This window comes from Pristiophorus japonicus, chromosome 13 (assembly GCF_044704955.1).
Source record: "Pristiophorus japonicus isolate sPriJap1 chromosome 13, sPriJap1.hap1, whole genome shotgun sequence".
Classification (NCBI taxonomy): Eukaryota; Metazoa; Chordata; class Chondrichthyes; family Pristiophoridae; genus Pristiophorus; species Pristiophorus japonicus.
This window is the reverse complement of record NC_091989.1, coordinates 58,798,687-58,820,657: the sequence shown is the minus strand read 5'-3', so window position 1 is coordinate 58,820,657 and position 21,971 is coordinate 58,798,687. Positions and strand designations below refer to the sequence as shown.

The 21,971-nt window shown below is 44.6% G+C and overlaps 1 protein-coding gene across 1 annotated transcript in view; it reads left to right on the top strand.

The window, feature by feature from the left end:
• Positions 1–21,971, top strand: part of vwf (von Willebrand factor) — a 130,717-nt gene that overhangs the window by 20,328 nt on the left and 88,418 nt on the right. The window contains exons 15-17 of the mRNA XM_070897528.1: positions 5,520–5,735; positions 6,209–6,449; positions 16,057–16,151. Of these exons, the coding sequence (XP_070753629.1) occupies positions 5,520–5,735; positions 6,209–6,449; positions 16,057–16,151 (552 nt within the window). The remainder of the gene's footprint in view (positions 1–5,519; positions 5,736–6,208; positions 6,450–16,056; positions 16,152–21,971) is intronic.

Below are 21,971 nucleotides of genomic sequence, written 5' to 3'. Positions count from 1 at the left end.
CCTCTTGAAATATGCCCTGATGATCTATTTCTAGATGTCCAGATACTTGAAGCTATATAAACTACATAATGATACGTTCAGTGAATCTACACTTCCAGCAGGGGAGCCTTCATCAATGGGAGTGGAAGTCAAAGAATAAGAGCTATAACAGCCCGATCTCTGACCTATGTTTCAGGCAGCATCTGTGGAGAGAAAACAGAGTTAACATTTCGGGTCGATGACCCTTTTTCAGAATTGGAGCGTGTTCAAAAAGAAGGGTCATCGACCCGAAACGTTAACTCTGCTTCCTCTCCACAGCTGCTGCCTGACCTGCTGAGATTTCCAGCATTTTCTGTTTTTATTTCAGGTTCCAGCATCCGCAGTATTTTGCTTTTGTGTTGTAGCATTGTGTGAGTACCTTCATCATACGGACTAGAGGTTCAAGAAGAAGGCCTACCACTACCTTCTCAAGGGCAACTAGGCATGAGCAATAAATGCCGACCTTGTCAGCAACACCCATATCCCAAGAATTATTTTTTTTTTTTAAAGCAAGTGAAATAGACACAAAACCATTCTCCCAGTATTTAATACAAATGTTATCCTGTTGCAAGGGATAACCATAGTATCTCAAATATTTTACCTTGTGGAATCACTAATATCAAACATCTAATTTGCTATTATAAGTATAAAATTGCAGAAATAAGTTTATTGTAAAGCTTTATATCTATGAATGAGGTTGAGCGAATTAACCAGTGGTTAACTTGGCTTTATTTAAACTGACCCAAGCTAATAATCTCAATGCCAGAAGCAGGTCTTAAACATCCTCTCCCTCACCAAATAGTTTAGCATCTCATTTTGTTCTCTGCAGAGAAATGGATACTAGCATCCTCATCTTTTCTGGGGTACAGGGACTTGAAAGCACAAAGTATGGCACTTTGGCCTCGGGAAATGATACAAAAGAAACTTTTGAAACATCGGCTTTCTTTCTCCCCATCTCCCTGATCTAAGCATCTTCCAGCACATACTTCCTTGTATTCTAGCAGGCTTTTAACTGTGCGCTGGACCAGACTGATGTGATCAGTATTTGAGTTAACTTTCTGATTTTAATGGTGCAATTTTGAATGAAGCTTTTCCTCTCTTAGGGCCCAAGTTTCCACATGATTTGCGCCTGATTTTTAGGAGCAACTGGTGGAGAACGGACTATCTTAGAAATCGCAATTCTCCACATTTTTTTTTCTGCAGTTCCAGTCAGGTAGAACAGTTCTACTTTAGAACAGAATTTTTTCTTCAAAAGGGGCCGTGTCCGACCACTGACGCCTGATTTCAAAGTTTCCACAGTGAAAACGTACTCCAAACTAAAGTAGAATGGAGCAAGTGAAGATTTTTGTAGAACTGAAAAAACCTGTTCTACACATTAAAAAATCAGGCGCAGGTTACAAATTAGGCGTCCAGAACGAGGGGGGAGGGGGGGGAAGGGAACTCATTAAATTCTACAATAAATCCTTATTTATATTCTACAAATATTATACAAATAAATCCAACCTGAATAAACATTTATAAGCAAAGAAAAGATTAAATAAACCATCTTCCTACCTGTGTGAAAGTGCTTCAGCCATCGTTCGAAGGAAACTGCCGTTTGTTGCCGCGCAGGGGAGGGAGGGGAAGGAGACAGCGGCTTGTTGCCACGCAGGGGAGGGAGGGGAAGGAGACAGCGGCTTGTTGCCACGCAGGGGAGGGAGGGGAAGGAGACAGCGGCTTGTTGCCGCGGAGGGGAGGGAACGAGACAGTGAGAAGGGAAGCCTCAGTGCTGATGGCAATGTGGTTTTATTAAAAAATGTTCAAAAATTAAACAGCTACAAAGAACTACAAAAATGGCCGAGTGCCAATGTTTTTTTTCATACTGAGCATGCGCGAATGCTCCAACGCGCACGCGCAGCGTTGTCGGCAGGAAAAAAACTAATTTAAATAGTACCCGCCCCCTCCCACTTACAAAATCGGCGCGAGTGTAGGCTCCGCCCCCCTGGGCGCCGCGCCAAACAGACAAGGAGCTGCAGAGCGCTCGAGAATAGTGCGTTTTTTTTCTGGCGCCGTTTTAGGCGCGAAAAACGGGTGCCCAGCTCGGAGGGGCGCCCATTTTTTATCCTGTGGAAACTTGGGCCCTAAATATCAGATTGCATTTCTGGACACGTACAGTCTCTCAATCTCTCGAGCATTAACCCTGGGTTATCACCTACAATTGCTTTCACACTGCAGCATTTGTCTTGCTGATTCCTATGGGTTTCAGTATTTTAGGGATATATTTATTTTGTAGGAAATACGTCAGACACTGACAGCATGCTGACGTTAAATGTTGGAACTGACACTCGTATCACAGAGCAGGGGGAGATGGTGGGGGAGGGCAACTGGTTAAGTCCCACTCTGCTCAAATTTCCAATCTCAGTCACACTGACAGACCCTGGGCAGTAGCTATGGCACTTTCACAAGTGAGTTTGTCTGAAGCAATGAAGAATTTCTTGGATTTCATTGAATGACTGAAATGAGTTGAAGTTTCGAGAAAATCCGCTGAAGCTACTCGGTCATGTCACCTTGTCATTACAATGTCACGGCCAAAGGAAACTACAGGTAAATTCACCAATTGGTGAGGAGCCACACTTAAAGGAGCACAGGTTGGAGAATCATCGCAACAGCGTTGTAGCTTTAGCTTTGAACCGTACATTCCCTTTTAGTGTGGCTTGTGGGAATGCAGGATGGATGAATTTATTTTTATTTCCATCAATGATATTCTCAACACAAGTGATCAAAAATATATTAATATTTAAGCCATCAATATTTATTTACTGCAAAGTTCTACTTCCTACTGCTAACTAGTACAGGTAAGCAAAGTGATGGAGTTAATATACAGAACAGACATGGTCTAATTGAATGATGCAACAGGATCAGGGGGCTGAATGGCCTACTCCTGTTCCTATGTAACACTGTGATACATGTCTCTCAGGCCCTGTGTTGCTGCATGCAGAATAGTAGAATCCAGCCCCAGATGTATTGGGATATATTTTTGTCTTCGAGCATGGTAATCGAACCTGCTCAATTGAAATCAACGGAACGAAAACCCGAACCGTTCTATAACAAGTGGACAATCTGCTCTGCCAGACTGCTGCCCATGTAGTGAAGACAAAAAGTTTACCCTATTGTTTTTTCCAGTAAGACTATCTCATCTCCTCACATGTATCTATTATTTGCCAGTCAAACTAGTTATTTTTGTCATGTGATATGAAGCTAAATGGCCAAAACCAACACCTGCAATGATCACGACAACAGAAAAAAGATTGGTGGTGGTAGCACACGCTGTAACCCGCATGGCAAAACTCCAAATCTGTTTGCATTGCCTGGCCACTCATTATCGTGCAGGACCTATACTAGCCAATACTGCTTTTAACCACTTCATGGTGGGTAAAGCATTTGTTCTAATTATTAACCAAAATGGAGGGGTGACTAGGTGGCACAGTGCCCTTTCATTCCTGGGATCTTGATTCAAATCTTACCCAGACTGATGGAGTGACACTCTCCTTTCAATGTAAATGTTCTTTATGAAATGAATTTGTGCGGTCTCAACTTAGTTTTTATTGGGCATGGTTTGACACTAATTAAGCCACATCTTACTTGAGGAGGGGGGGGGGGGGTACCATAAGGATTTCTAGTGAAGATGATAAAATGATGCACACTAGGGAACAGCTTCAGCCAAGTTGGAACAGAGTATCTAGAGCTTTATCTGAGTGCTCTACAGGTTGATCCTCCCTTCTCTGGCACCCTCGGGACCTGGCCTGTGGTGAATAAGGGATTTTGCTGGATAAAGGGAGATCATGCAAAGGTGGGGTGGGGGGGGGGGGGAGGAGGTGGCCCGAGGTCGGGGAGGGAAGGAGGGGGGAGGAGGTCGGGTTGGTGTCCCGGGCGGGCCCAAAGTGTTGGCGGGCCAAGTCTCGGTGGGCCCCAAAGTCGGGGTGGAGGTTGGCCGCGTTCTGCGCATACGCCCCCAGCCATCAGAATCATGCCGGATGAGGGGAGGTGCCAGATAAGGGAGTCCCGAATAAAGGAGGTCCAACCTGTATCTGACTTGGGTGTGCCTGATGCTGAATGAGAAATTGGAAAAATTCCCACACTGCTATCTTTGACATTGAAGGGTACAAATTCTACACCCCAAATTTTTAAGCACAGGTAACGATGGTGAATTAAGATTAAAAAGGAAATATAAATAGGTTGTTCCTGTGCTGTTAGTGTTTCCTGTTGTTTAGGTATTTTCTTAATATTGAGCTGTAAGTAACTCTACAATTATATTTCGTGTTCGCAGGACATTCAAAGGTCTTTTAAAAGCAGACTTTGACTAAATAGCTTAACAATCAAAGCAAAGCTTATAAACAAATCTTAAAATGGCTGCATAAACCTTGGCTTCCTGTCGGCTCCATGGCTTCTTTTTCATTCCATAACAACGGAAGGGCAGCTGTGACCTTTAACTATAGAATCCTCTCACAGTATGTCAAAAAGGAGGCATTGTGATACCCCAATCTTTTACAGGGTAAAGTCACACTGAGTGATATTAGTTAGTTCATGTATGAAATTCCTCTGTCCAATTCTTAAAACAAATGCACTATGTGTTCAATATAACGCAGGCAAAGACATTTCATACGAATGCTTGAATCTTGCTAAATGTTGCTCCCCAGGATCTTTAGGCACTTTGGTGAAGTTGGCGGGGGGGGGGGGGAGATGTTCCCACGTGCCTTGGGCCGTTTACTATGTTAAAGGTGCTATATAAATATGAGCTGTTGTGCTATGCAGCATCCACCAGGCACTTGAAGAATTTGCTCTGTGTGAGGTAGAGTCCAGTCATGTCTTTTACTGAAGTTATCATTTGTGTTAGAAAAACAGCAGGAACCAGGTGCCCCAAGCACGGCTGGAATCAGGTTTATAGTAGCACACGTTCCTAACGTTACGTGTAAATCAGAACACGTTACAGATTAACCCTTGATGGATTTCAAAGTACTGAACATTTAACACTGGTAAACTAGAATCTTTCTCCTATTGTTAGTGACTGATATGTGTGCATTAAAGTGAATTGTTTCCAGACTACAAGCAAATGTGAAGTTTTCTCTCAGAATTAGTGCTCTTCAGAAAAAAAAACAGGATCCCAAGCACAACATTCATTTCATTGTTGAATTAATTTGTGCTTTTTGCCTTTTTGTTTTGATATCATAATCGCATAACCACCATCTCTTTTTCCCTCCTCCATTTGTAATGGGGCTAATTTTAGGCTAACTGCCCTGGTGGGAAACTGATGGGATCGAGTACAACGTTGACTTTTCACAATGCGCGATGAAGTCAGTGGAGAGTAACATCGAGAGAGCTATAAAACCCAGCATTCCACCCGAACCAGTCAGTGTCCCGCCAGGGGAGTTAGGTTCAAATTAACCCCAAATGTGTCTGCAATTGGTATTTTAGAAACAAACCTTCCTGGGAATCATCATCACAGTATAATGCTTGTGTTTCAGCACGGTATGCTGAGGAGGTGTGCTCTGTTCTCCTGTTAACCGAGTTTGAGCCGTGCCACCATGAGGTGAATCCTGCACCATTCCTCAAGATCTGCCACTATGATGTGTGTGCCTGTTCCAATGGCAAGGAATGCCTGTGTTCTGCTGTTTCCAGTTACGCTGCAATCTGTGCCAGGAAAGGGGTACTTGTTAACTGGAGGTCCCCAGACTTCTGTCGTAAGTGACTTTTGCTCTCCCTTTTAATTTTTTTTAATGAAAGATCAAATGTTAACTCACTACTCAGTACTGAAAGGAGTGCTGCCTGTGAAGCACCTTGGGATGTTTTACTACGTTAAAGATGCTGTATAAATAAAAGTGTTGTCAGAGGCACGGTTCTCTGGACAAGGTGCTTTGTTTGTCTGTTCAGGTGGAAGTTATAAGATCCTGTGGCAAGGAGGAGTGAATTTGCCAGGTGTCTTGGTCAAAATTCCTCCCTCAACCAACACCATCAGAAACACATTAACCAATCGTTCATCTCATTGCTGCTTATGGGATTGTGCAGTGTGCAAATTTGGCTGCAGCATTTGCCTACGTAACAACAGTGTCTGCGATTCAAAAGCATTTTGTGGTGTTTCTCAGAGGTGCGCGAGGTATGCTATATAAATACACCTGTCTTTTTTTCTTTCTTTATTGTAACTTGATTATGACAGCAATGACTTGTCCCGAGGGTCAGATTTACGAACAGTGTGGTACCCCTTGTAACCAGACCTGCAGATCACTCTCCAATCCAGACTGGGACTGCACTGAGTTTTGTCTCGAAGGATGCTATTGCCCCACCAATCAGTATGCCAATGAAGATGGGCAATGCGTGCCCAAGGCAGCATGTTCCTGCTACTTTAATGATGAAATCTACAAACCACATGAGGACATAACATTTGAATACACCATGTGGTAAGCTAAGTGGAATTGATAACTGTAAATACTTTTTAAAAAGAAATCCATAATGTTAGCAATATTAACTGGAATGTCAAACGGAATTCTCGCATCACTTTAGTGAACAAAGTCTCGGGGACAGATGCGACTCCCGCTAGTTCAGGTGTACAACTGGATGGACACAGCACAGATCCCTGGTGGTGGTAACGGGACAGACTTTCGGGTTGGGCGTTGAGTGGGAATGATATCAGCCATGTGCCCACCCAACGAGGCAATCGTTAACGGTTTTGCGGCGAGCTGCGGGTGGGACTGGCAAGCACCGCACATATTTTGCCCATTTCTCCTCGACAGTTGTAATCTTGGTCCTACAACAGGCTTGGCAACCTGAGTTGCATGTTTAAACAGCCCCCTGCCTGATTTGGCTCGGGGTGGTGGGCACTCATTTCAAGGCCTGATTCAGGTGGGAAAATGGGTGCACAAGTTCTCCAGAAGGTTTTCAACTGCTGCTCACTTGTTCTTCAGGTGAGTAATGGGTGGCCGCCAGTTGAAAGTCTCCCCCAACGAGTCTGTATAATGCACTGGGACAGTCACACTTGGAGTACTGTGTACAGTTGTGGCCATCTTACTACAGTAAGGATCCCTTCCTACACCTTACTTATTAGTTATTAATAACCTTAGTTATTGGTGCTGTTATTCACATCCTGACAGAATCGTGTACATTCTGTTAGTTGCTGTTTGTTTCTGTTGATGTTAAACTCCAGTTTAGTTAAAGGGTTATTAATATTTTGATATTTCAAGTAATAGTGTGTCAATATTTGATGTCTCCAAGATAAGAGGAGACTAATTGATGTTCCATTTTTGATCGGGGTGGAGGAGCGGTGAGAGATTGGGGCCCAGGAACGTCGTGATCGGGGCACAGGAGAGGTGAGGGCACAGGGGCAGCATGGGCCAGCCCACATTGCGATATATGGACAGTAGGAGTAGGTGCGCACTAGGTCCATGCAGCAGAGCTTGGTCTCCAGTCGTCTTGGTTAACCCTTGTCACTGGATCAAGACCTAGCTCTGTCAAGCCCTTGTGGTGGCTGGTGTGCAATGGCCACCCCATGTTAAAAGAATCCATGCACAAGCATCTTACATAGAAACATAGAAAATAGATGCAGGAGTAGGCCTTTCGGCCCTCCGAGCCTGCACCGCCATTCAATGAGTTCATGGCTGAACATGCAACTTCAGTACCCCATTCCTGCTTTCTCGCCATACCCCTTGATCCCCCTAGTAGTAAGGACTACACCTAACTCCTTTTGGAATATATTTAGTGAATTGGCCTCAACAACTTTCTGTGGTAGAGAATTCCACAGGTTCACCACTCTCTGGGTGAAGAAGTTTCTCCTCATCTCGGTCCTAAATGGCTCACCCCTTATCCTTAGACTGTGACCCCTGGTCCTGGACTTCCCCAACATTGGGAACATTCTTCCTGCATCTAACCTGTCTAAACCTGTCAGAATTTTACACGTTCCTATGAGATCCCCTCTCATTCTTCTGAACTCCAGTGAATACAAGCCCAGTTGATCCAGTCTTTCTTGATATGTCAGTCCCGCCATCCCGGGAATCAGTCTGGTGAACCTTCGCTGCACTCCCTCAATCGCAAGAATATCCTTCCTCAAGTTAGAAGACCAAAACTGTACACAATACTCCAGATGTAGCCTCACCAAGGCCCTGTACAACTGTAGTAACACTTCCCTGCCCTGTACTCAAATCCCTTCGCTATAAAGGCCAACATGCCATTTGCCTTCCCAACCGCCTGCTATACCTGCATGCCAACCTTCAATGACTGATGTACCATGACACCCAGGTCTCGTTGCACCTCCCCTTTTCCTAATCTGTCACCATTCAGATAATAGGCTGTCTCTCTGTTTTTACCACCAAAGTGGATAAGCTCACATTTATCCACATTGTACTGCATCTGCCATGCATTTGCCCACTCACCTAACCTATCCAAGTCACTCTGCAGCCTCATAGCATCCTCCTCGCAGCTCACACTGCCACCCAACTTAGTGTCATCCGCAAATTTGGACATACTAATCTTCCACCCTTAAATATGTAGTTCGGGACCTGGTATGTCAGGTCCCTCATTGAAACACCCGTGAACTCATCCCTTTTAGCTGTGAAAGGAGTCATCCTCGATACGAGGGACTGCCTAATACTACAGTAAGGATATTCAGGCATTGGAGGCAGTGCAGATAAAGACAACCAAACTGATAGCTAGTTTCATGTATCTAAGCTATGATGAGAGGTGAAGAGCCTGGGAATGCCGCGCTGGAGAAGAGAAAAATCAGGGAGATATATTGAAATACATTGTTTAATATTCTGAAGGGAATAGATAAATTGGAACCTGATGACATCATCAATATTGGCACAAACTCTAGAAGAAGAAGGCATTGGCTGAAACATAAGAGGGAAGATACTCGGAGAGTCTGGACTGAACTAGGCAGAGTGTGAACATGTGAATGGACCGCACAGGGAGGCAGTGGAGCCAGATAGTATGGAAAATATAACAACTTATATTTATATAGTGCATTCACAGGAGGGTTATCAAACAAAATATGACAACCGAGCCACTTAAGGAGATATTAGGGCAGATGACCAAACTTCGGCCAAAGAGGTAGGTTTTAAGGAGTATCCTAAAGGAGAAAAGAGAGATAGAGAGGCAGGGAAATTTAGGGAGAGAATTCCAGAGTTTAGGGCCTAGGCAACAGAAGGCATGACCACCAATGGTGGAGCGATTATAATCGGCGATGCTCAAGAGGCCAGAATTGGAGGAGCGCAGCTATCTTGGAGAGTTGTAGGCAATGTTCCTCCAATTTAAAATTTGGGTACGTGGTCCCTTTAACGGGTTGCATGGCTCATTCAAAGTTTCACGCATTTGTGCAATTTCATATTGAAAAAGCAAGTCCTGGGCTGCGCAGGACTGGCAGACAGTTACGTGGCAATGTTGCCACACAGCATAGAGGGAACGTTGGTTGTAGGGCTTGAATAGATTACAGAGATCGGGAGTGGCGAGGTCAGGGAGGGATTTTCAAAATACGGATGAGAATTTTGAAATTGAGGCATTGTTTAACCGGGAGTTAATGCAGATGGGTGAGCGGGACGTGGCGCAATTAGCACATGGACAGCCAAGTTTTGGATGACCTCAAGTTTACATAGGTAGAAATATAGAAACATAGAAAATAGGTGCAGGAGTAGGCCATTCGGTCCTTCGAGCCTGCACCACCATTCAATATGATCATGGCTGATCATGCAAATTTAGTACCCCATTCCTGCTTTCTTTCCATTGATCCTTTTAGCTGTAAGGGCCACATCTAACTCCCTTTTCAATATATCTAACTAACTGGCCTCAACAACTTTCAGTGGTAGAGAATTCCACAAGATCACAATTCTCTGAAGTTTCTCTTCATCTCGGTCCTAAATGGCTTGCCCCTTATCCTTAGACTGTGACCCCTGGTTCTGGACTTCCACACCATCGGGAACATTCTTCCTGCATCTAACCTGTCCAATCCCGTCAGAATTTTATATGTTTCTATGAGATCCCCTCTCATTCTTCTAAATTCTAGTGCATATAATCCTAGTCGATCCAGTCTTTCTTCATATGTCAGTTCTGCCATCCTGGGAATCAGTCTGGTGAACCTCAATAGCAAGAATATCCTTCGTCAGATTAGGAGCCCAGAACTGTACACAATATTCAAGGTGTGGTCTCACCAAGGCCCTGTACAACTGCAGTAAGACCTCCCTGCTCCTATACTCAAATCCTCTTGCTATGAAGGCCAACATGCCATTTGCCTTCTTCACCTGCATGCCAACTTTCAATGACTGATGTACCATGACACCCAGGTCTCGTTGCACCTCCACTTTTCCTAATCTGTCATCATTCAGATAATATTCAGTCTTCCTGTTTTTGTTACCAAAGTGGATAAACTTACATTTATCTACATTATACTGCAACTGCCATGGATTTGCCCACTCACCTAACCTGTCCAAGTCACCCTGCAGCCTCTTAGCAGCCTCCTCACAGCTCACACTGCCACGCAGCTTAATTTCATCTGCAAACTTGGAGATATTATATTCAATTCCATCGTCTAAATCATTAACGTATATTGTAAATAGCTGGGGTCCCAGCACTGAACCTTGTGGTACCCTACTAGTCACTGCCTGCCATTCTGAAAAGGACCCGTTTATTCCTACTCTTTGCTTCCTGTATGCCAACCAGTTCTCTATCCATGTCAATACATTACCCCCAATACCATGTGCTTTAATTTTGCACACTAATCTCTTGTGTGGGACCTTGTCAAAAGCCTTTTGAAAGTCTAAATACACCACATCCACTGGTTCTCCCTTGTCCATTCCACTAGTTACATCCTCAAAAAATTCTAGAAGATTTGTCAAGCATGATTTCCCTTTCATAAATCCATGCTGACTTGGACCGATCCTGTCACTGCTTTCCAAATGCGCTGCTATTACATCTTTAATAATTGATTCCAACATTTTCCACATTATCGATGTCAGGCTAACCGGTCTATAATTCCCTGTTTTCTGTCTCCCTCCTTTTTTAAAAAGTGGGGTTACATTAGCTACTCTCCAATCCATAGGAACTGATCCAGAGTCGAAAGAATGTTGGAAAATGACCACCAATGCATCCACTATTTGTAGTGCCACTTCCTTAAGTACTCTGGGATGCGGACTATCAGGCCCTGGGGATTTATCGGCCTTCAATCCCATCAATTTCCCGAACACAATTTCCCACCTAATAAGGATTTCCTTCCGTTCCTCCTTCTCGCTAGACCCTCGGTCCCCTAGTATTTCCGGAAGGTTATTTGTGTCTTCCTTAGTGAAGGCAGAACCAAAGTATTTGTTCAATTGGTCTGCCATTTCTTTGTTCCCCATTATAAATTCACCTGATTCTGACTGCAAGGGACCTACATTTGCCTTCACTAATCTTTTTCTCTTCACATATCTATAGAAGCTTTTGCAGTCAGTTTTTATGTTCCCTGCAAGCTTCCCCTCATACTCTATTTTCCCCCTCCTAATTAAACACTTTGTCCTCCTCTGCTGAATTCTAAATTTCTCCCAGTCCTCAGGTTTGCTGCTTTTTCTGGCCAATTTATATGCCTCTTCCTTGGATTTAACACTATCCCTAATTTCTCTTGTTAGCCACGGTTGAGCCACCTTCCCTGCCAGACAGGGATGTACAATTGTTGAAGTTCATTCATGTGATCTTTAAATGTCTGCCATTGTCTATCCACCGTCAACACTTTAAGTATCATTCGTCAGTCTATCCTAGCCAATTCACGTCTCATACTATTGAAGTTACCTTTCTTTAAGTTCAGGACCATAGTCTCTGAATTAACTGTTACTCTCCATCTTAATGAAGAATTCTACCAAGGGGCCACAACAAGATTGCTAATTAATCCTCTCTCATTACACAACACCCAGTCTAGGATGGCCAGCTTACTAGTTGGTTCCTCGACATATTGGTTTCGAAAACCATCCCTTATACACGCCAGGAAATCCTCCTCCACCGTATTGCTACCAGTTTGGTTAGCCCAATCTATATGTCGATTAAAGTCACCCATGATAACTGCTGTACCTTTATTGCACGCATCCCTAATTTCCTGTTTGATGCCATCCCCAACCTCACTACTACTGTTTGGTGGTCTGTACACAACTCCCATTAGCGTTTTCTGCCTTTTGGTGTTCCACAGCTCCACCCATACAGATTCCACATCATCCAAGCTAAAGTCCTTCCTTGCTATTGTGTTAATCTCTTTAACCAGCAACGCTACCCCACCTCCTTTTCCTTTCTGTCTATCCTTCCTGAATATTGAATACCCCTAGATGTTGAGTTCCCAGCCATGGTCACCCTGGAGCCATGTCTCCGCAATCCCAATTGCATCATATCTGTTAACAGCTATCTGTGCAGTTAATTCATTCACCTTATTACGAATGCTCCTCGCATTGAGACACAGAGCCTTCAGGCTTATTTTTTTTACACTCTTTGTAGAATGTGGGAGACCAGCCAGGAGTGCATTGGTATAGTCAAGTCTAGAGGTAACAAACGCATGGATGAGGGTTCAGCAGCGGATGAGGTGAGGCAGGGGCGGAGACGGATAACGTTATGGATCTGGAAACAGGTCATGTTCGTGATGGCGCAGAAATGTGGCCGGAAGCTCATCTCGGGATCAAGTATGACACTAAGATTGCGAACAGTCTGGCTCAGCCTCGCACAGAAGTCAGGGGGAGAATTGGAGTTGGTGGCTGGGGAACAGATTTTGTGGCGGGGACTGAAGATATTGGCTTCGGCCTTCCCAATATTCAATTGGAAAAAATTTCTGCTCATGCAGTACTGGATGTCGGACAAGCAGTCTGACAATTCATAGACATTGGAGAGGTCGAGAGAGGTGGTGATGCGTTAGAGCTAGGTGTTGTCAGCCTATATGTGGAAACTGATGCTGTGTTTCCAGATGATATCGCCAAAAGGCAGCATGTAGATGAGAAATAGGAGGGGGCCAAGAATAGATCCCTGGGGGCCACCAGAGGTATCGGTGCAGAAGCAGGAAGAGAAATCATTGCAGGAGATTCTCTGGCTACGACTGGAAAGATAAGAATGGAACCAGGCAAGTGCAGTCCCACCTAGCTGGACAATGGTGCAGAGGCGTTGGAAGAGGATGGAGAGGTCAACCATGTCAAAGGCTGCAGACAGGTCGGAAAGGACGAGGAGGCATAGTTTACCTTTGTCACAGTCACAAAGGATGTCATTTGTGACTTTGATAAGAGCCGTTTCGGTACTGTGGCAAGGGCGGAAACCTGATTGGAGAGGCTGAAACATGGAGTTCCAGGAAAGATGCGCGCAGATTTGGGAGGCGACCACACGTTCAAGGATTTTGGTGAGGAAAGGGAGGTTGAAGGTGGGGCACTAGATTGCAAGAACAGAGTGGGTCAAGGGTTGTTCTATTGAGGAGAGGGGTGATGACAGCATATTTGAAGGAGAGGGGGCTGTACCTGAGGAGAGAGAACCGTTAACAGTATCAGCTAACATGGGAGCCATGAAGGGAAGTTGGGAGGTCAGCAGTTCAGTAAGAATAGGGTTGATGGAGCAGGAGATGGGTCTCATGGACAAGATAAGCTTGGAGAGGACATGAGAGATGGGAGAGAAACTGGAGAAAGATGTGAGTTCAGACAAGGGAGAATTGGATAGGTATCTGAGGGAGTGGAGAATTGAGAGACATTAGTTTTTGGGACTGGTCAGACGCAGTGAAGAGCCTTCTCTGGCCCTGTGTTTATCTATTTTCTTACATAAATATTCAAATGTATTACTCATACTCTTCCCAGAGTGGCCTACACTGACTGGTTTCTGCAGTTTTCTTCATTCCTGATCGTTGATCTCTTAGACAGACAATTCCTTTCTTTTTTTTTCGATCATGGGATGTGGGCATTGCTGGTGAGGCCAGTATTTATTGTGCATCTGTAATTGCCCTTGAGAAGGTGGTGGTGAGCCGCCTTCTGGAACCACTGCAGTCCGTGTGGTGAAGGTGCTCCCACAGTGCTGTCGGGGAGGGAGTTCCAGGATTTTGACCCAGTGATGATGAAGGAACGGTGATATACTTCCAAGTCAGGATGGGTGTGTGACTTGGAGAGGAACTTGCAGATGATGATGCTCCCATGCGCCTGCTGCCCTTGTCCTTCTAGGTGGTAGAGGTCGCAGGTTTGGGATGCAGTCGAAGAAGCCTTGGAGAGTCTTGTAGATGGTACACACTACAGCCACAGTGCACTGGTGGTGGAGGAAGTGAATGTTGAAGGTGATGGATTGGGTACCAATCAAGCGGGCTTCTGGATGGTGTCGAGCTTCTTGAGTGTTGTTGGAGCTGCACTCATCCAGGCAATTGGATGAGTGCAGCTGTTGTTTCTAATCTATCATTGAGTCACTGATTAGACTGTGTGCTAGCATCAGTTACAAAACCAGGAATGGATTAATACGCTAACCTCATGGTATTTACACCATTGGTAAATAGTGATTTGGTGTGCAGTAGTGTAAACTAGCAAGGTAAATTTCCATTTTCATCACTTGGGTAGTGAAGCTGAAAATTACCTTCTTAACGTAGTGACACATCCTGTGCTCTTGAATGCTTGTTGGATCCTAACTGATGCATTCCTGCTCTCACTTGGATTATTGCAAGGAAGAAACAAACCGAGATCCCACATAAAGTGGGAAATTGGAGAGCAAGTCTACAGAGCCATTGCTAAGAAAATGTTAGCAGTAAGGATTTCCAGAGTAATGGAAGCAGATTGCCTTAGCATGCTTGATGAGGGAATTGAATGCGCTAGGTATGCGCTCTTTAAGTAGTCCATCTATTAAAAATACTAGTTGGTCTTCTATGACATTGCTCACATGCTTCTGGTGTCTGGCGCATGGTTGGGGTGTTTAGCTGTTAACTGAGTCTGGCCCTTTACAGCCACGGTACAATAATCCTTATCGGGAATATGCCCGAGTCCTCTTTGGTGATGGAACCATGCAGATTGGCAGGTGATTGTAAATTTCTCTGTCCAAGTCAGAAAAAAACCCTGTTTCAATTTCTTGCTCAGAACTTTCATACTAATGGATAAAGATAGAATTTTCCTCAACAGGCTGGTCCTTGTCCTGCAACAAACTGATGTTTACAATCACATGTTACTGCTGGACTGCTTGATGGAAGGTGCTGGTAGTCCCAGGATAGTGACCGTAATGCCCCTAAATTGCAGCAGTGGAGGAGGACAGTCAGGTAGAGGGCTCCTCTCCCTCCAATTTGGCCACCTCTCACTTGCCTGCATAGGCCTTGACCTATGCCGAGGCCCAAAATGCTGCAGTTCGTTCTACCTTTACGTTCCGTTGCTACCTCTTGTGCTGTTGCAGTGGCAGCCCCACCTTGGCAGGAGTTTGCCATGTGGCTCTGGCGGGCTCCCTCTTGGTGATGGGAATCTACCATTGCAAGGACAATCCAACCCAATGGTTCATAACCATAACCGTTGGATCAGAGTACACGCGGATGCTTAACATCTTTGCTTGTTTCAAGCCTAAACGTGCGAAGAACCACCTACAGAGGAAGGTTTCCTCATGGCGCTTCCTCAGGTGTAGCAAAGTCTTAAATGCAGTTTTTTAAGAATAACGTGGTTTGGGAATTATTTGTAATGAGAATGAATGTTTGTGCTACATTGAAATATTTTGTTGATCAGGCTAGGATTGGATCAGGTTTGAATGAGTCCAGATGTATAGTATTTCGGGTTTATTATTAAGTTTGAGTACAATTTCTCTGTGAATAATGCACTGAAATACAGGAAGTATTAAGCAAAGCAGGTATCCTAACAGGATCTGCTCAGGTGAACAAGGATATGTCTGGGTGTTAATGTGCAGTTAACAGAATTAATTGTTAAAACTAAGTCTGTAAAGCAGTTTCTGATTGTTTTTGTTTTTTTGTCCTACCTCTCCTGCTCTTTCTGGTTCTCGACGTTCAAATATTGCAGACAACCAGCAGACTGATGGCATGTCTGCATTGGCTTTTGTTTATTTCCAAATTTCAAATAATCTGTTCTGTTTTTACAGTAATTGTGAAGACGGTGTGATGCATTGCAGTGCAAATGATGTGATCCCTAACTATCCACCAAACATTTTCGCAGACATTGAAGAGAGTGGCAGAGGTGAGAATCCGAGCATTCAAAAAACCACGGCCCCGATATTTACTTGGGCGGGTTTTCGGAGAGGGGGTGTGGTTATGGTCAGAAAACCCGGAAGGATGGGTTTCCCCAAAAGCCATGGAGATTTAACTCCATGGGACCTCCTGAGTTTTTTGGGGGATTAATTGGTTATCTGACATGCATGGAAACCCATCACCATGTTTAATATTCTCCAAACTAAGCTACTGAGAAATGCACTCAGGTATGGCTTCAACTACACAATATGGTGCGCATGTTCTCTCCCTGCATTGCTGACTCAATTTACCATATGTCCGGAGAGCTTAGACAAAGGTTGGCAGAGACCAGGCTTAGGGACTCCCAAAGTACTGATAAGCTTCCAATCAGCACTATTTCAACCATAATGGCATTGGCTTGCAAGGCTATCTGTAAATGAGTGGGAAGAATGGCAGGCTCCATTGACAGGTCTGCAACTCCAGGTTCCATATGTGAGCCAGACTTTGTTGGTTAATCATCAGACACACCCTGGGATACTGCATTCCTGCCTATTCAGATAACAGACTACCTAGCAGGCCACAAGAGGTTGACTAGTTTGGTGACATCCATGATTAGGAACATTATCTCCAAGCCAAATCAGCCCCATCAAGAAGGATAGTCACTAACTGATCATTAGACAGCTGACAAGCTTATGGGGACAGAGGTATCAGTAGCTTCTCATGAGCAGTATGGTGAACAGCACAACACACCATAAAATGTGTGAGGGCATTGCCACCATCCTCCCGACTACAACATAGACACATACTGAAGAGTGGTTCCACTGCTTGCCACTGTGAGCTACTCGTGTTAGACTCCAAGCTCTGGAGTTACAATAATGTGATCTCTAGCCTCCAACATCCAGAGACACTGGCACCAAATTAGGAATCTGAAGAAATTCACCAAGATAAGAAGAACCACCAGTATCTTATAACAAGTGCTTAGCCTAAGCATGCATGTCACAGTGTTTCCTCGCACCTTGTTAGACAATGACTGCTGTCCCATCTAAAACAGACTGCCTCATAGATCTTTAATGCTTACATGGTCCTGGCCAATATTTATCCCTCATTCAACACAACAAAAAAAACGATGATCTGGTCATTATCACATTGCTGTTTGTAGGAACTTGCTGTGCGCAAGTTGGCTGCCGCGTTTCCCACATTACAATGGTGACTTCACTTCAAAAGTACTTTATTGGCTGTAAAGCACTTTGAGATGTCTGGTGGTCATGAAAGGCGCTACATAAATGCAAGTCTTTTTTTTCCTTTCCTTTCATGCATGCCTATACTGCAGCAAGGCATGAATTCCAGCTACAGCTTATCAATGAAGATGTTTGATTATTTCATGGTTGTTGTTGTATCTACATTACTTCATGGTTTTGAGTCTTGCTAAATGTCATTTTAGCCAGGGCTGTAGATGGTACCTTTTGTGTCTGTCCTGTCTTCTAATAACCCAGGCGTAAGAGGCTTGCCTCAGCAAGAATTGCGACTGCTGTTGGTAGCCGAGCATTCACCTGGATGATCCTATGCTGCTAGTTGGGAGCATATATTGATGGGAGTAGAACTTCCTGTGACTCACGAATATCATGGTATTGTATTTAGATGCCTCAGTGGCCCCATGGCTGACATCAATGACCCCCTGTACTTTGGGGAAATCACGTGGTGAGGAAGAATGCCTTCCCAAAGTCTCCATTGCTTTTCCCTTGGGGAAATGATGAAGGGGTTTACTTTGATGAACAAAGACTGCTTGATACATCTGAATCATGCTGATTGACTGAAGGAAGAATCTAGAGGCCGAGGGATTGAGGGATGTTGTGGCCTTGTTTTCCACTGGCAATGTAACCACGTGGTTATGGCTATGTTAGCTTGTGGCGGATGCCACAGTGCCATCACTGCATCCCTAGAGAACCTCAGCCTGCAAGGAAACTTTTCTTCTGATAGTCCCAGGGAGCTGCACCTTGATCTGTAAACATGTCTCAGTGGATGACGGGTGCAGCAGTACTCCTCTCGTGTGGATGAACCTCCCTGGCATCCTTCTTCAGCCTCCAACAAACTCGTAGATAGAGGAACACTGAATGCTGTCGCTATTAAGATCATTTCAGTTGGAGCAATCAAAATTGCAAGAGTTTACCTTTAAGAAATGACTTTGTGAAAGACCCATCTTAGCATAAAGTAGCACACAAGATCTGCATAAGACTTGGAGTGCATTCACGTGAAATTGATTCCGCTAGTTAAACTCTGTTATTGTGGATGTTAAAGGCCAGCTAGAAGACCAATAGGAAGGTGTTAATATGGAATAGCGTTCCAATCGCCAGCCTCACATGCTTGAATTGCAGCATTGGAGGCAATACCTCTGAATGAATAATATATCCCCTATAGCGCCACTCAAATGCAGAGAGATGTCTCAGAGTACTTTACAGGGCAGTACACAAGGAATAAAAACTGCTCAGCAAAGGGAGAGAAAAAGATTAGGAGGTACAAGCAAAGAGATGGATTAAGAGAATTCTGAAAGCAAATGAAAGAGGTGGAGGTGTTGGAGGAGGGAGTTACAGATAATGGGGGTATTGTGACTGATGGAGCAGTCACTGATAGTCGAGCTAAGAAAGTGGGGAACAGCATGCAGGCTGGTGTTGGAACAGTGGAGTGTGTGTGTTGACGCATAGGGATGGAGAAACTTCAAATCAATTTGCTGGGGCACAGAAAGATGGAAACAGGGGCGAAGGGAGCAAGAGTCTTGGTGTTGTTAGGGAGCTTGCAGCATTTTGGATGAGTCATAGGGCCTGAACTTGGTGAAAGCCAAGGCCCGCCCAAGTGCCGCCCAAAGGACAGCCGAGAGATCTGGCGGTACTCTGCCGGGTAGATTCCTCTAAAAGATATGGCAGTACCGCCCGGCAGCAAAATAACAACTTACGCCGTGAATCTGGGTGGCAGCGGGCAGGAGCTCCCAACCTCGCCAAAGTGCCGCTGAGGATTGAGTCGGGCCCAGGGAGGGGAAACAGCTAAAAATAAAAATTTACACACAAAAAACCCCCCACTGGAACACCTTCAGGGGACCCCAGCCACATAAATCACTGAAATAAAATAAAAGTTCACTAACATTTTTTTGTAAGTATTCTTACTTACAGTTGGGGTTAGACCTGTCTTCACGCAGTGGTCCTTCCCCCTGCTGCCGCCGACTTCCGTCCGCACCAAAATGGCAGCTTGGTGGGCGGGAGGTCACTTACGTGTCTTGCGCGCTAGCGGCCGTCAGCGGGCGGTTCCCAGCGGTCTTCCCCTCCTGCCGACAGGAGTCCTAGAGGAAACTGTCACCGAGGGGAGACCGCCCAAAAAACTCGGCAGCAACCAGCAGCAGTGGGCGGTAAGGCCACCAAGTTCGGGCCCTTAGAGTCATTACAGCACAGAAGGAGGCCATTCAGCCCATCATGTCCATGCCTGCTCTCTATAGAGCAATCCAGTCAGTCCCATTCCCCTGCTCTTTCCCTTTAGCCCTGCAAGTTTATTTCCCTCAAGTGCTTATCCAATTTCCTTTTAAAATCATTGATCGTCTCCACTTCCAACACTCTCATCGGCAGCGAGCCCCAGGTCATTACCACTCGCTGCGTAAAAAGGTTCTTCCTCACGGATTTGTATCGCTTGCCCAAAACCTTAAATCTGTAGTCCTTGTATCATCAACGAATGCGAACAGCTTTCTCTATCTACGTTATCCAAACCCATCATACTCTATCAAATCTCCCCTCAACCTCCTTTGCTCCAAGGAGACAAACCCCAGCTTCTCCAACCTAACCTTGTAGCTAAAATCCCTCATCCCTGGAATCATTCTGGTAAATCTCCTCAAGGACCTTCTGCCATTTGTCTGCCCATTCTGCTAGCCTATCTATGTCCTGTTGCATTCAATTAGTATCATCCTCGCTGTGTGCCACACCTCCAAGTTTGGTATCATAGGCAAATTTTGAAATTTTACTCTGTATTCCAATATCCAAGTTATTTATATATATCAAGAAAAATCAGTGGTCCCAGCACTGACTGACCCTTGGGGAACACCGCTGTCTATCATCTTCCAATCTGAAAAACAATCATTTACTATGACTCGTTGTTTTCTGTCCTTAAGTCAATTTCTTATCCAAGCTGACACTGACCCTCCTATTCCATGAGCCTCAATTTTTCTAACCAGCCTTTTATGTGGTACTTTGTCAAATGCTTTAAAAAAAATCCATATAGACAACATCCACTGCATTCCCTTCATCAATCTTCTCTGTTACATCATCAAAAAATTCAATTAGATTAGTCAAACAAGATCTGCCTTTTACAAATCCGTGCTGACTCTCCTTAGTTAATTTAAACCTCTCCAAGTGCCTGTTAATCTTTTCCTTGATTATTGTTTCTAAAAACTGACCAACCTGTAGTTACTAGGATTGTCCTTACACCCTTTCTTGAACAAGGGTGTCACATTTGCCACTTTCCAACCCTCTGGCACCTCCCCCGCATCTAGGGAAGATTGAAAGATTATGCCAAGCCCTTCCATTATCTCCACCCCAACTTCCCTTAGCAACCTGGAATGCAACCTGTCATGTATGTAGACTATGTATACTAACTGTATAGTCACATAAGGTGTGACACCAGAGGGCACCTGCATCGGTGTGCGGGGTCCAGTATAAAAGGCTGCCCACCATGCTTGTGCCTCACTCTGGAGTTACAATAAATGGGACTAAGGTCACAACAGCTCAAGTACAATACTAGACCTCGTGGAGTCATTCGTAAGAGTATTAAAGACTTAACACAACCCATCCAGACCAGGCGACTTATCCACTCGCAGCATATCCAGCCCTTCCAGTACATCCTGCCTATCAACCTCTACCATCTCCACTTCTACCAATATTTTGTTAGCGTCTTCTTCCTTAGTAAAGACCGATACTAAATACTCGTTAAGTATTCTAGCCTTGCCCTGTGCCTGTAAGCATATATCATCATCTTTGTCCCTATTCACGAAGGAGGACACGAACAACCTTCCGGTTATAAAAGTGGTCGGGGGGTCTAGTAAGGAGGAGGAACTGAGGGAAATCCTTATTAGCCGGGAAATTGTGTTGGGGAAATTGATGGGATTGAAGGCCGATAAATCCCCAGGGCCTGATGGACTGCATCCCAGAGTACTTAAGGAGGTGGCCTTGGAAATAGTGGATGCGTTGACAGTCATTTTCCAACATTCCATTGACTCTGGATCAGTTCCTATAGAGTGGAGGGTAGCCAATGTAACCCCACTTTTTAAAAAAGGAGGGAGAGAGAAAACAGGGAATTACAGACCGGTCAGCCTGACATCGGTAGTGGGTAAAATGATGGAATCAATTATTAAGGATGTCATAGCAGTGCATTTGGAAAGAGGTGACATGATAGGTCCAAGTCAGCATGGATTTGTGAAAGGGAAATCATGCTTGACAAATCTTCTGGAATTTTTTGAGGATGTTTCCAGTAGAGTGGACAAGGGAGAACCAGTTGATGTGGTATATTTGGACTTTCAGAAGGCGTTCGACCAGGTCCCACACAAGAGATTGATGTGCAAAGTTAGAGCACATGGGATTGGGGGTAGTGTACTGACATGGATTGAGAACTGGTTGTCAGACAGGAAGCAAAGAGTAGGAGTAAATGGGTACTTTTCAGAATGGCAGGCAGTGACTAGTGGGGTACCGCAAGGTTCTGTGCTGGGGCCCCAGCTGTTTACACTGTACATTAATGATTTAGATGAGGGGATTAAATGTAGTATCTCCAAATTTGCGGATGACACTATTGGGTGGCAGTGTGA